The 15404-nt window shown below is 42.3% G+C and overlaps 1 protein-coding gene across 1 annotated transcript; it reads right to left on the minus strand.

Annotated features, from left to right (window-relative positions):
• Positions 1 to 10741: 10741 nt before the first annotated feature.
• Positions 10742 to 11101, minus strand: LOC143629361 (uncharacterized). The gene has a single exon (XM_077098656.1). It carries the CDS (start codon positions 11099 to 11101, stop codon positions 10742 to 10744), a length of 360 nt encoding a protein of 119 aa, XP_076954771.1.
• Positions 11102 to 15404: the final 4303 nt, after the last annotated feature.

A 15404-nucleotide genomic window follows, 5' to 3' on the forward strand; every position in this document is an offset into this window, starting at 1 on the left:
GTTACGCCAATCGTACAAAAGCGCAGGGTAATGGGGCCTGAACAAACTAACGCGTGTAGAACCCAAGTCAAGGAACTCCTTGACGCAGGCATCGTACGCGTTAGTAGATATCAAACATGGGTTGCAAATCCCGTAATGGTACCGAAGAATGACAAACAATGGCGCATGTGCATAGATTTCAAAGATTTGAACAAAGCATGCCCCAAAGATTGTTATCCGTTACCAGAAATTGATCTCAAAGTGGATTCGTTGGCGCCATTTCGCCTTAAATGCTTCTTGGATGCGTATAAGGGGTACCACCAAATCCACATGGCCATTGATGACCAGGACAAAACCGCATTTCGGACGCCCGATGGTACATTTTGTTATAAAATGATGCCATTCGGACTTAAGAATGCAGGGTCCACGTACCAACGACTAATGGACAAAGAGTTTCATGCCCAAATCGGGAGAAACTTGGAAGTCTATATGGATGATTTGGTCATCAAAAGCCTCGAGCCTGAGGCGATGTTGAAAGACATTGAAGAAACTTTCAACACGCTCCGAAAGATAAACATGAAGCTCAACCCGAGCAAGTGTTCATTTGGGATGGAAGAAGGGAAGTTCTTGGGAGTCATTGTTACTAAATATGGCTTTAGAGCGAACCCTGAAAAGGTCGAAGCCATTGTTAAAATGGAATCACCTACCACCATCAAACAGGCTCAGACACTGAATGGGCGACTAGTCGCACTTAATCGCTTCTTGGCAAACCATGCGGATAAGTCGTTTCCTTTCGTGTCAACACTGAGAAACTGCTTGAAGAAAACGCACTTCCGCTGGACACCAGAAGCGGAAGCAGCTTTTCAGGAGATTCGGTCACGCCTGATCGAACTCCCAACGCTTACAGCACCACAAGCGGGAGAGGAGTTAATCCTATACCTTTCCGCAACAGATAGAGCAACCGGGGCAGTCTTACTAGTAGAACGAAAGGGCATCCAGATGCCAATCTATTATGTTAGCCGTATACTAACAGACGTAGAAACCCGGTACTCTACCCTCGAAAAATTGGTCTTAGCACTTATACACGCTTCACGCAGGTTAAGACGATATTTCCAGGGCCACCCGATCACCATTCTCACCAACTTCAAACTCTCAAATGTTCTAGGCAAACCCGAATTATCGGGACGTCTAGCCAAATGGGCAATTGAATTGGGAGAATATGCAATTAAGTACAAACCAAGACCAGCCATAAAAGGCCAGGTCTTGGCCGATTTTATTGCAGAAGTCCCCGTTTCGCGGGAAAAAGAGTGCCAGGAGGAGGCTCAACCCTCCACAGCACAGGACGTCAATGATGTCTGGCGACTCTACACTGATGGAGCAGCCAATAACGAGGGTTCAGGCGCAGGGTTAAAATTAACCAACCCAGCAGGCCAAGAATATACTTACGCTATTCGGCTGGACTTTCCAAGTACGAATAACGAAGCCGAATATGAAGCATTCTTGGCCGGTTTAAGAATTGCGCGTAAGATGGGAGTGAAAAACTTAGAAGCCCACGTGGATTCCATGTTGGTGGCCAACCAAATAAATGGAACATACACGGCTGTGAATGACACCATGGCCCTGTACCTCGCCCAGGCAAAAACCCTTATGCGTGATTTTAGTGATTGTAAAGTCATACACGTCAAGCGCAGCGAAAACAAATCTGCGGATGCGTTAAGCAAGCTTGCATCACTAGCCTTCACCCACTTGGGAAAGGACATCCGCATTGAACTCCTCGAAGCACCATCAGTCCCGCACAAGGAAATTTGTGTCATCCAAACCGGTACAGAAACGTGGATGACACCAATAATAAATTACCTTGCAGCAGGAACACTACCAGAGTCAAAAACACAGGCAAGAAAACTACGCTGTAAAGCACTGAATTATCAGCTCGTCAACGACATCCTTTACAGACGTAACTTTCTTGGCCCACTCTTGAGATGCGTGGACAACCAAGATGCCGACTACCTCCTAAGGGAAGTACACGAAGGCATATGTGGGGTACACGCAGGCCCCCGCGCTGTTGTAGCCAAGCTAAACAACGCGGGATACTTTTGGCCGGGGATGCATACGGATGCACTGGCATACATCAGAAAATGCAGGTCTTGCCAGCTTTACGCACCTAACACGCATCGCCCAAAAAACGAACTGGTTCCAGTCACTTCTTCGTGGCCATTTCAGAAGTGGGCCATCGATGTGACAGGCCCATTTCCTACAGCAGCAGGAAATGTTCAGTTCCTAGTGGTAGCCATCGACTACTTCACCAAGTGGATAGAAGCAAAACCTTTAGCCCAAACAACCGCAAAGCATATCAAAAAATTCATTTGGGAATTTATAATTTGTCGTTTTGGACTTCCACAGAATTTGGTGAGCGATAACGGCACCAACTTTGCTGACAAGAAGCTACAACAGTGGCTGAAAGAACTTCAAATCACCCACACCTTTACCTCAGTGGCACACCCGCAAGGTAATGGTGAGGTGGAGAGAGCAAACAAGAGCATCGTCGAAGGCATCAAGAAAAGACTTTTGAAACACAGATCCGGCTGGGTGGACGAGCTTCCGCACGTCCTTTGGGCAAACAGAACGCTGAAGAAGGCCAGTACGGGGGAAACCCCGTTCAGCCTCACTTATGGCACGGAAGCCATGGTCCCGGTCGAAATTGGTCTACCCTCACCAAGGGTCTTGAGTCAGCCAGAAGACAATGATGCGGAAAGACGGTTGGATCTTATGCTAACCGAGGAACGCAGAGACTTAGCCGCAGTGCGTGAAGAGAATTACAAACGACAAATGCAAAAGTACTACAACACGCGGGTAAAACTCTGCAACTTCAAGGAAGGAGACTACATACTGCGTAACAACGAGGCTTCGAACCAAGAGCGCCCAGGAAAGTTGGCCCCAGTCTGGGAAGGGCTATATGTTATCAAACAAGTTCTGGGAAAGGGCGCATACCGGCTCGAAAGGCTCGATGGCACTCCCATCCCAAGAACATGGAATGGAGCTCAATTACGCAAATGTTATATGTAGATCAATTCCAAAACTTGTAAAGAAAAGGCCAAGAGCCACTTCTAATGGAAATGATTCTCCTTTCATAATGTGTTTACCTTTATTCTTATGAACTCCCCACTGGTGCCGGTGTTTACCGCATAAAGGGGGAGAAGTAAGTTGTTACGTGTGGAAGGCGGCAAAACCCGCATAAACACAACGTTAAAAATAAGGGAAACCTACACGCAGGTATGATGAAAGTAAAGTTTAGCCATCCTTATAAGTGCAAGTGACGGTCTTATCCGCACAATCACAAATAAGGAAGCAAAACTTTAAACTATCATTTACCACGTTCAAAGGTTATCCTAAAAAAAAAAAAAAAAAAAAAAAAAAAAAAAAAAAAAAAATCACAAGGAAAAAAGGAAACCCTACACGCAGGTCAGGTATGGGTAAAGTTTAGCCATCCTACCAAGTGCAAGTGACGGTTCTATCCGCACAATCACGAAGGAGGAAGCGAAACTTTAACCCACTATCAACCACGTTCAAAGGTTAACTTATCCTAAGTACTTAGAAATAAGTAAACCCGACACGCAGGTCAGGTATGGGTAAAGTTTAGCCATCCTACCAAGTGCAAGTGACGGTTCTATCCGCACAATCACGAAGGAGGAAGCGAAACTTTAACCCACTATCAACCACGTTCAAAGGTTAACTTATTCTAGAACACTTGGAAAATTGCTAACTTAAACCAAGTATGCAAGTCATGAGTTTATAAAGCAAGGAATCCAAAGAAGGAAATAACAATCTTATACGCAAAAAAGATTTACATTTCAATAATATATTACAAGAATGATCGGGTTACTACCCGCCTAGAAGAGAATCTATACAAGTCTAAGCAATGGAAAGGGATCTTCGGGGTCAAGCTTCAGGGCCGCCTCCACTAGGACCCGCTCCGTCAGAAGAACGGGGTGGTTTGAGGAAAGCTTTGAGGACAGCTAACCCATCATCAGCAACAGCTACTTCATCCACCTTTTCCACCACTGGATGCGGGAAGGCGGCATATTGGTTCAATGCTTGGTCGTAAATGGCTTCGGTATCCACATCGAACAAAGGGAAGTTGGAAGGCGGGACGCCTTTCTCAACAAACCCTAGACCAAGCATGAAGCCGGCCTTTTCCCCATCATCATGAGAAGCGTTGAGGGCTGCGGTCATAGCATCATCGTAGGAGGTCTCTGAAAAGACCCGACGCACAACCTACAAAGAAAAAAAAAATACATTAGAACCTTTTCTTACAAAAGAAATGCGTGAAGATAAATCTAAACATACCTGAGGCAACGCTTCTCGAAGAAGCCATTGGAGGGCAGCTTGAGCTTCGGTATGGGCGCGTTCGGCTTCGCTCTTGTTAAGGTTGGCAAGTAAAACTTCCTTAGCGGCAGCCTCTTCGACGCCCTTAAGCTTCCGCTCGGTTTGGTCAAGCACCCCCCTCTGGTCCAGGATTTCCTGGAGTTTCTTGGCATCTTCCATTGCCAAGGCATCATGAGCGCGTTGGAGAGCCTCTAATTTGCCTTTCAGCTCCTCATTCTCCAAACGCAGAGGCTCAACAACGGCTTCAGCCTGGGCAGCCCTCTCGGTTGCGTTTCGCGCAGTTTCTCTGGCCAGCCGAAGCTGTTCATTCACAGCTTGGGCAGCCTTGGAACGGGCCTCGAGTCGCGCCTGAACTTCAACCTCGAGGGCCTTGAAGGCCTTCTCCTTGGCGGCGGCAGCTGCCGCCAGCTGTTGGTTCTCCTCCCGAAGAGCACGCGCTTCAGATACGTCTTTGGCGCGAGCTGCTTTCAACTTGTCGTTTTCACGACAAAGCAGCTCGATGCGCGGCTGCATCCGGGCCTGGAGAACCCGAAGCTCATTGGTTAGCCTACCCTCCTGGTAGCTAACCATGGCTTCCCCCAACGCACCATGAGGAGCAGCGTGGCGAGCCCAGTCCACGCACTCCACAGGGGTACGAAGGGTTGTTCCTCGGCGTATGTTCCATCGTGGAACATACACTTCATTGGAATCCGACACTGCAAAAGAAACAGACAGTAAGGAAAAGATGATAAAAAAGGGGAAAAACAAAGGAACCCTACGCACCTGTAGGGTCAATGACAGGCCGATATCCGCCAAACCCATCACCTGAACCTAAAGGAAATCCATCCAACAGGTCAGGCAGATGGGAAGGTGGCAAAGATCGGCGGGAAGCCCTGCGCATACCTGATGGTCCGGCTGTCGGTGCCGGTGGCGCGGGCATGGTGGCAGCCGCCGTGGTCTCCGCCGCGGTCGCCGCCTCCTTAAAAGCAGCAGTAACCGCCGGTTCCGTGAAGGATGCTGTAAAAATCGCACTCACGGCCGGCGGTGACGTCATCTCGGCCGGAACAGTTGGCTCGACGGAACGAGCAACTGGACCAGCGGATGAAGGCGCAGGCGACTGGGTCGACGCCTCAGGAAGGCTGACCGAGCCTACCGTCATTGGCAAGGAGGTACTCCCCTGCGTTTTACCCCGGATTGCGTCAACATCCACGCCTGCACAAAGAAAGTGTTAAAAGAAAATTATGAAGTGACAAATCTACAAAGGCATTATGATTGTACTTACGGGTTTTCTTGACCCTGAACGTACGGACGGGCGGGGAGGAACCCGATGGAGCCGGCCTCTTGGTACCGGTCACCGTCGTCTTCGTTGGTTCTCCGGAGGTAACGGTCGTAGCCTCCGGAGCAGCGGTCTTCTCACAAACGGGCTTCCCCGCCACCTCTTCACTATCTGACTCCGTGTCAGATAGAACCACTGGATCAGCTGTGGGGGCCTTCTCCTTCCCCTTCACGCCGGCAGCAGTCTTCTTCTTCCGCACAAGGGGAGGACCATCTGCGGATTCCTCAGAAGAAGATAGGATGTAAGGATTTCCAACAGCGGGTACAGCATTGGGGGGTTCGGGATAAAATATCTCCTTACCTGGCCGCCGGTGGCTCAGGATCTCTTGGCCCGGCGGATAGACCTCCACAAACCTATCTGCCGTTTGCTCCAGGATGGGCAACTCATTGTCGTCCAGAGCACGAGTGCCCACCCGCACGGGACTGTCAGCTTCCCGCGGGAACAGGAGCGACTCCAAATTATTCCCCTCTGAAAGAAAAGAGTTAGAAAATAAACTAATATCAGCAATAAAGACAAGACATACCATAAGGAATAGAGTTCAAACCGTATTCGAGAAGGATAGGAAACCGAGACGCATCCTTCCATACCCGGCTCATCCCCAGCAGCACCATCCCGGACTCCGCAAACCGGTAAACCGGAGATTGGACCCGGGATATCTTCGCGAACCATTCCGCCTCCTGGTAGCTGGAAGCGTGAAGGCTCGGAAGCGCTTGACCCTTCTTGAACTTCATAGCAATGGGGATGGCGCGGGCAGAGATGTAGAAGAACTCCCGCTTCCACGATCGGAGACTGCGCTCGGTCACGCAGATCTTTAAACCCTTAATACGGGTTGTCAGGGTGTACCACCCTTGGACGCACCTCCAAGTATAGAAGGTCATCAGGCGGTCCACGTAGGGTTCAATACCCAGAATCCGGCACACCCACTCGAAGTGCCGGACCTTGGCAATCGCCATCGGATGCACCTCGGTCAGGTGCACCCCGTGCCTCTCCAGGACACGGTACATAAACTTTGTCAATGGGAACCTAAGGTTTCCATACACAAAGAATGCAGCATATACCCCGATCTTGCCACTGGGGGCATCGTACACAGTCTGGTGAGATTCAGGAAACTCAGGCTCGAGGGACTCGAGCATGAACTTCCTGACGATGTACTGGTACTGATCGATAGGTAGAGCACACTGGCACTCGCCAGCAGTACTCCTATCGTCGGCTACAGCTTCAGCATCATGAGAAGACATTTTTGCAGAAAGAAGTGATTTCGGGAAAATGCTTGCCTGAAAAAGGGGAGTATTTGCCGGAAATCACTAAGAAGAAGAAGAGAGGTGAAAGTATGAATTGCAAATAACCCTCTTCCCCTTTATATAGTAATCGCAATTAATGCGGTGAATTTAATGCGGAGGAGAGAGAAATCGACAGTGCAATGAAACTATGACACGTGGCAAAAAGCAAGCTGGCAACAGCTGTTGAAAGGACGTGCCAGTAACTTCGCGGCCACGCGCCCGAAAAAACACGCCCACGCGCCTGAAAAAGCGACTGGAATGACCATGTTCTGTCACGTCACCATAACTTCCTGCACGTCCTGACACAGTCAGAAGAAACTGTCGCACGACGTTTCAGATGTGTGGATTGTTCTTATCCTTACCAACCTTTTGAATTTCAAAATTCAAAAAGATTCAAAAGTAAGCGGGAAAACACCCCTTACCTTGGCAACCAAGAAACCATAAGACGGACGCGGGTACAGTGTTAAGGCAAAACCCTTCACATACCTTGCACCCGCAGGGAATTGAAGCCAAGAATACCTCGGCAACAAAGTAACTATAAGACGGGTGCGGGTACAGTGTTAAGGCAAAACCCTTCACATACCTGACACCCGCAGGGAATTGATGCCAGAGGCACCTTGAAAGTAAAGTAACCGTAAGACAAGCGCGGGTACAGTGTTCAGTCAACCCTACACGTACCTAGCACTCCGCAGGGAATTGAAACCAAGAAGGATCTTCTGGGCAATGCTTGCGGAAACGGAAATAACATCCCCGCATAGCGGGAACGTCGAGAACTACATTGTTTGAGGCTCCAGGATGGAATTGGTGGTTTAACATAATTGATCACTATGTTCAAAACCACTAAAACCTCAAGGAGAATCCACACAAGTGAGACTCAACGCTCCTGACTTGCGAGAAGGTTACATACCTACCCGCATCATACCCAAAGATCAAGCAAAAAAATCGGGAATTTTTGCAAGTGACATTAGGAAACCCGCGGGAAGAATCCCCACGGAGAACCTTAAAAATAAACCCTTTTCAAAACCCCTTGCTTAAAGTCCAAAAGTTCACCTCACTTTATTAAACATTCGTGAGAAGAACATTGGACTGGGGGGACTTGAAGAGGTAGGTCCCAGCAGACCAGTTGGTCCCGCAAGACTCACCTTGAACAGGTACGTCTGCGCAAAGGCCATCTGCTCCCGCAGGACCCACCATGCTCATAGAATCTTACGCGCAGTACGCAAGCTGTACACGCAGGGAAAGCCTCCCAATGGTGAAGTACCCCGCCTGTTCCCGCAGTTGCGGATACAAGCCATCAGGGAAGGCTACCCGCAGACAGCAGAGCTACACGCACAAGACACTAGCTACTTCAGCAGTCACGTGAAGGAATGAGCAAGGCGGGAACAATCCCGCCCAAATGAGCCAGTCTGAGTCTGAAAGATCTTTTGTACCATACCTACCAAGGTATGGATAGGACAGACGATCTGACCAGAACAGCCCATGAGCCAATCACAGGGTGACAGCTCACAGACAACAGTGCGAGGAGGAGCACCCTCTAGTACTGTTTCACTATTAGCCGCTGCCTACTCACCAACCCTTACTATGGAGCATGCGCAGCCTACAGTTGGTGGAATAGTGTTACTGTTGGCCGTAACCTATTCACCAACCAGCATGGCCTGCGTACAATCCACCGTAAGTGGGACGTGCATAGTCTACAGTTGGTGGAATAGTGCAGCCGACTTTGTTACTGTTGGCCGTAACCTACCCACCAACCAGTATGGCCTGTACGTAATCTACTGTTGGTTGAACAGGAATACTATTCAGCCGGCTGTACCTTCTAGAAAACCTACCTTCGGCTATAAATACTCCAACATCTTGGAATGGTAAGATCATCTGCTATCCAGTTATCTAGCAATCTCTTAATATACACTTATATTCAGAGCAACCTAGTCTGATTCTCACGCCGGAGGGTGGTCACAAGGAGGAACCCCCCCCTTCTCAGTGACGAGCTTACGGTGTTTGTTTTGCAGGTCTCCTGAAGAACAGCCTTCTCAGCTAGACCTCATTCGTGGGAAACATTACTTAACCCTCAGATTATCTATAATCTGTACCGGGTCACTTAGTGTTTCTTCATTTGTCTAGGTGTATAAGATTTTTAAAGGAGTGTATATGTATTTTCAAGGGGGTTAATGCTAGTTTTCCTTGTCTCTTAGCTATTTTGTTTGTTGCAGCCATGTTTCACTAGTTTCACACTTTATACTAAGATAATTTACTACTATCATTACTAGTTTTTATATGGTTGTTGCAAGGATGGTTCATCACAATTTTTACATTCTATACATGTCTTAAAACATGTTATTCAAAAACTTATAAATTACTACCAGAGAAAATAAAAAATGGTGGTTTGATGCCCGCAAGTGGTCTATTGGTCCACTTGACGACATCTGAGTTATCATCTTTTTTTTGTCCTTTTTGTTTTAAATAACTTTTTAGTTATTATCATTACATCGTTTATACTTGCTAAACTAGCGTTGGTTCGCGTATGTAAAATGTTGATTATTATATTTTTTATGGTTCGTTGCGATTTTTTTATATGTTGGTTTGTTGTATTTGGGCTCAAATTCGGGTGGTTCACGCTCGCAACACGTTTTTTATGCCATCAAATCCGCGTCGGTTCGCAACCACGGCACGTATATTTTTTTGTTCGCCATGAGTTTTGTTGCTAATTTTATCTTTTTTTAGTTCTGGTACCATAAACTGATATCGACTAAATTAGTGTCGGCACGCAACCGTAGCGCACGGTTTTTTATTTTTGTTTTTTTAATATGTTAGTTTGTTGTATTTGGTTGTTAACGGATTTACATTTTTACTAACTACGCCATTAGCCCGATGCAACGCGTTGGGTGTTACACCAAGTTTATTTTAAAAGCGGTTTTGGCATTTGAGGGTAACTAGTAAAAACCAGCATTTGCGTGTCACTGGTAAAAACCACAAGACACGAAGAACGAATAACGAATAACCTTAGGAATGGATTGAATTAGTTACGTGTAAGCTTTTTTTGTCTTCGTTTCAGAGTGTTTTAGTCTGATTTATTTATTGTTGAAGTGAATAGAGGAACCACACTTCCTTATTCGTTGTTTTATAACTAGTTTGCACGCCGATATCAAGCAATCGGTCATGATCGGCTGATCCATCTGTTCGACAAGCGACGTTAAGAGGAGACGATGACGTTGGTCCAGCTCCATGAGACTCGGATTCAGTTAGAGTTGGAGAAATGTGTGGACCGGGTCACTGTTGGCATTAGTAGGCCCATACTTCCCATGCCCAAACCTCAAACCTGACTCTATCGAACCCAATTCAAGCTACAAAATGACTGAGCTTGAGACAATTATTTTCGAATAAACAATTATGTATATGTAAATCTTATGTTATTCATCCTTATTACTTCAAACTCTTGTAATACAGACTAAGGATTTCAACTAAACTGAAAACCTGGTTCAATCAGTTAATCTACTAGACTACAACTAATCATGCATCAAACATTATTTAAAATTTATGACGTATATGTTTGTTTTTTTCCATTTCAAAGTGAATCGTTTTCAACCAAACACACCATAAACATTTTCTTAAATTATAAATTTAATAAAAATATGAATGTAACAAGTTTTCAAAGTATGATATAAAGTGTACAATTTCATATTTCATAAGTGCATGCAAATACTTTTTAAAAAATAGGGATATATTCCACAATGCCGGTTTTGAAGGAATGGTCATCAATTTCATCTCATGGATTGATGTTAGATACTTAGATGGCCTTTTGAAGCAAGCTATCCTCTTGAAGAATAATGCTTATGGGAGTTTCACCAAAACCATTAACCCTGGCTAACATGACTTCCTTCATCATTGAACCAAACTCCTTGCGATTGAATGGACCCTTTTTCTCAACACCAAATTTCTCAAATAACACGTCGTATAGACTATCAATCTCTTCCTTTGATTGCAACGCCAATTCCATATTGGTTTCGTTTTGGATTTCTTCGCGAGACAGAACTCCGTCTTTGTTTGCATCTAAAGCATTAAATCGTTCCTCGATGCATTTTTCAAAAGCTTCTGAATTGTCAACGAATTTTTGTATCATATGGCTATCGATAAGTTCAACGCCCATATTTGCGAAATTTGTGATTATTAAAATTTATTTAGTTTTTATTTGTAATTATATAATTAGGTTTCGAGTATTTTATTTATATAGATGAAATATGTTCCTCCATTAAAGGACTTCCTTTTAAAATGCTTGAAAGCCCTTTACTTTAGATTTTAAAGGGTTCGAAGGTTGTGCGGTTGTTTCGCCATTTAATATCTCCCATTGCAAAGTAAATGGTTGATCAAAAATAATTATATTATATGATTTAAATTATTATTAAGAGTATGCATCAGTTAGTTATTTCGTTTTTTTTTCTATTTTTAACAAACGAAACATTGTTTTCTCTTAAGGGTGGGTATGTATTATAATAGAATTTTAAATATAGATATACTTTTAATTTTATTGAAAAAGAATAAAGTTTTATATGTCATTAAAGTCAAAATCATTTACCTTTATATCAATTTTACAAACAGCTAACAAATAAATATGTTCCCTCTTTCCTTTTAACAAAGTGGCAAACTAAATCATTATGACTAAGAATTTGTACTCATAACATTGTGTACTCACGCCCAATTCCACTTAACGTTATAACGACTCACACACCGTCCGCGCCTTGCCTTTTGTTGATGAGTGTGACTGCAGCAACGACCCTTGCTGATTTCCTTTTTCTCGTTTAATTAAATTATCCCAATCAAATATTTTCGAATCACAACATTTTGTCTTAATTTAACTTTTATTTACTTAATTTAAACATTATTTTAATAAAGTGGTTAGCGAAATCAATACGTACTTTAGAGTGAAAAGTTAGCGAGAGCTTACTGTCTACATGGCCTTGGAAATAAATTTTGTGAGAAAATTATCGACTGATTTATGATACATTATTTTGTTCTTCACTAATTTTCTTTGTGGTGATACGCTAACTTTGGTTCTTCAATTTTTTAGTTTGATTTGCTTTTATGATAATTTATTGTAAAATTTTTTATATGTGTGACAGCTATAGGCTAATCTATATTCTTTCAACATTTGGGGTTTATGCTAATTTATATTGTATCATAAAACAGTCGGTAATTTCCTCACAATCCATTTTTATTTTCTAATGAGTTCTTCAAATCCATCTTTATTTTTTAAATTTAGAAATTTAGAAAAAACATCCAAATAATCACTTCAACTCATCTCTATCTCCAAACTTCATCTCTAAATTTTAGTCAAATGATATAAGAAACCTTCAAATTTAGAGTGTTTCACAATACTTCAATTCCATCTACCCTTCTATAAATTTATATTAGAAATCATTTTATATTGAAAATAATTATAAGACAAATGAATATAGAGATGGTAATGAAGAATGAGTTGGGGGAGGTTACTAGAAAATAATGTATAAATTAAAGAAATTATGTTTTCTTGGTAAAATTTAAAGATGGAGATAGAGAACCCGAGCATTCTCAATGGGTTTTCCATACCCAACTTCATTTTCAAAATTTAGAAAAAACATCTAAATAATCACTCCAACTCATTCTCTATCTTCAAACTCCATCTATAAATTTTAGTGAAATGATATAGAAATCCTTCAAATTTAGAGTGTTGCCACAATACTCCATTTTCAACTAACATTCTATAAATATATATATTAGAAATCACTTTATATTGAAAATGATAATAAAACAAAATTTGAGTTAAGATTATAAATGAAAGAGAAAAAAGAATATAGAGATGGTAATGGAGAACGGGTTGAGGAAGGTTATTAGAAAATGATGTATAAATTAAAGTAATTATGTTTTTTAGTTAAATTTTAAATATGGAGATAGAGAACCCATTGGGAATGCTTTAAGTCTTGGCGTGGAATATTGATCAATTTAGTTTTTTTTATTACTTTTTTACACTTACGTATGATTTGGTTTTATGTTAATTTATGTAGTTAGGCCATACGCTATGGGGCTCCGTTGGCTTAGTTGGCGGGCGTCCTTGGGCGCGAAACACCACAAAGGCGCGGTGGTTCCGGTCATTGCAACAGCCGGCGTGGTTTGTGGTGTTGGTGGGCACCCTCCCCTTCAACGGCTAACAAAAATGATTATATATATATATATAAATCCTAACTGTTTGAATCAAAATCAAACCCAATTAACTGGGTGGAGTTGAGCGCCCAACGGGCGTCAGAGGAGAACTGGGTGGAGTTGAATTAAAATGGCTTCGAAGCCCCTCACCATAGAAGGGGCATCTTTGGGGTGGGGCTTTGAAGCCCCTAGTGCTGACGTGGCACTGGGGGAGGCTTCGAAGCCCCTCACCATAGAGGATAGTCTTATTATTTTCAATTGTAATGACTAATGGTACGTAGATGCCGTACGTGGTTCTTTCACCGTCCCCTGTCGGTCCTCGTCTGAAGCCATAGGGCGCTGTTTTTGCCAGCTCCCGCACCTCTACAAAATTTTCTTCAAATCAGGATGCACCATCTAGATGAGGTGTTGAAATAATTGGGGTATCGATGGGGATACCCAAAGCCACTTTAGCGTCGCTCGTTTGGTCTTTCTTCCGCATTGTCTAGATCAGGTTGATGAGTTGCAGTTCATTTGTTTTTAATTCTTTGGTTTGATTTTATGTTAGTGATTAATATATGCTCCTGTTATGCAAATTACTCAACACAACACACGAAAGCAATAAACAAACACGAGGATTTAACGTGTTTTAGTCTAAATTGACCTACATCCATGGGTGACAACTAGATATTTTTTATTGAGTGACAAACGACTACAAGTACATAACATTATATATAGAGAGAGATACTAATCTAGGGTTTCTATCTTATTAAACAAGAAATGTAAATCGTGTTGGGTTTAGGGCCGGTCACCCGCATTCATCTCCTCTTTTGACTTCAAATAATAAACCAGACCCAAGCAACGCCTACGGACCCAATAACTCTTTTAAGTTCTTTCCTTGGTTTTACACTAAATTATTTTGTAGAACTTTCAAACCGAACTTGAATATAGGCCGGTTTGATTCTTTCATTATTTGATTTCAAGCAAATTTGTTTTGCAAAATTTGTGTAGTTGATGATGAATATTAGTTAACTTAGGTTCATTCATTCTTTAGTCTTATTTTGCTTTATGCAAATTTGTATTGTAATCATTTCAAATTTAACGACGAGTATAGACTAATTAGGTTCTTCATTCTTTAGTTTGATTAGTTTTATTCTAATTTATTTTTTTCTTTGAAAGGCAAATTTGTTTATATAATAATATAATATTATTTAAATCGACCATAAATTTACGTTAATTTTGGCTCTTTCGTTCTTTTCTTTGATTTGGTTTGCAAAGTGATGATATGACTAGTCCATCTAAATTCTAATTGGTCCATTCAGTTGTTAAAAGTAAAATTGAGTAGCCAAATTAATGACAAAAACAAAAACATGTTGTAATATTGTCGGGAGCAGAAATGTATACATGTTCTTTAAACAAAAAGCCAAAATATTGGCATAGATCCGAATGAACGTCATTGCATACGTTGTTTAACTATTGTATTTTAAGGTTTGATGTTCGCCACACTTGCACCGGTATGTTGTCGATTGTGAATTCTATAGTTATTTTGCATATTATATTCATATTATTTGTTGTTCTTTTTTTTTCTTGAAATTAACATTGTTGCACATGCATCCTCGATTATCAAAAAGTTAAATCACTATTTCAAAATACAAATTTGCTTACATCACATTTAGTAGCATTAGATTACATTTGATTTTATGCCATTCGTGGGTGCATGTTTATGATATGGGAAAATTCCTTAAATAGTGTTTTTAAGAGAGAGTATTTGTGTTTTATCCATAAATCCTCTAATATTCTTAGAATAGTCCATAATATTTAGACGGAGACGATACTGAAAAATCCAATCAAAATTTTAAAATAGTGAGGGACCCGTCTATATTTTCTCACTAAATCTTATCCCGAAAAGCTGTCTTGCCAGACGGTTTTTTAATGTTTTCTACCTAATCCTTACAAATTCTAAAAACATGGAAAAATATGCCTTTAAATTCCGTCTTCCAAGACGCATTTGAGATGAATTTGTACCAAAGAGACGATATTTTGGTTCTGTTCTTAGAAGTTAAAATCTCGTCCACACCAACAAGATCAATTTTAATCCGTCCACACCGACAAGATTTAAGTTAATTATGTCCATATCGAATAGGCTAACACAAGTTTAACTATGTGTTTAGATGCCTAGCATATTTGACTATGTGTTTGAAGGTATAACACATCGCTGACTATGTGTTTTGAGGCATAACACATCGTTGATTATGTGTTAGCTAGCTCGTCAGGGGACTAACTAATACATCGTCGGT

Source organism: Bidens hawaiensis, unplaced genomic scaffold, assembly GCF_021521415.1.
Source record: "Bidens hawaiensis isolate Kalapana, Puna unplaced genomic scaffold, B.hawaiensis_p1.1 tig00005195_1, whole genome shotgun sequence".
In the NCBI taxonomy this organism is placed as follows: Eukaryota; Viridiplantae; Streptophyta; class Magnoliopsida; order Asterales; family Asteraceae; genus Bidens; species Bidens hawaiensis.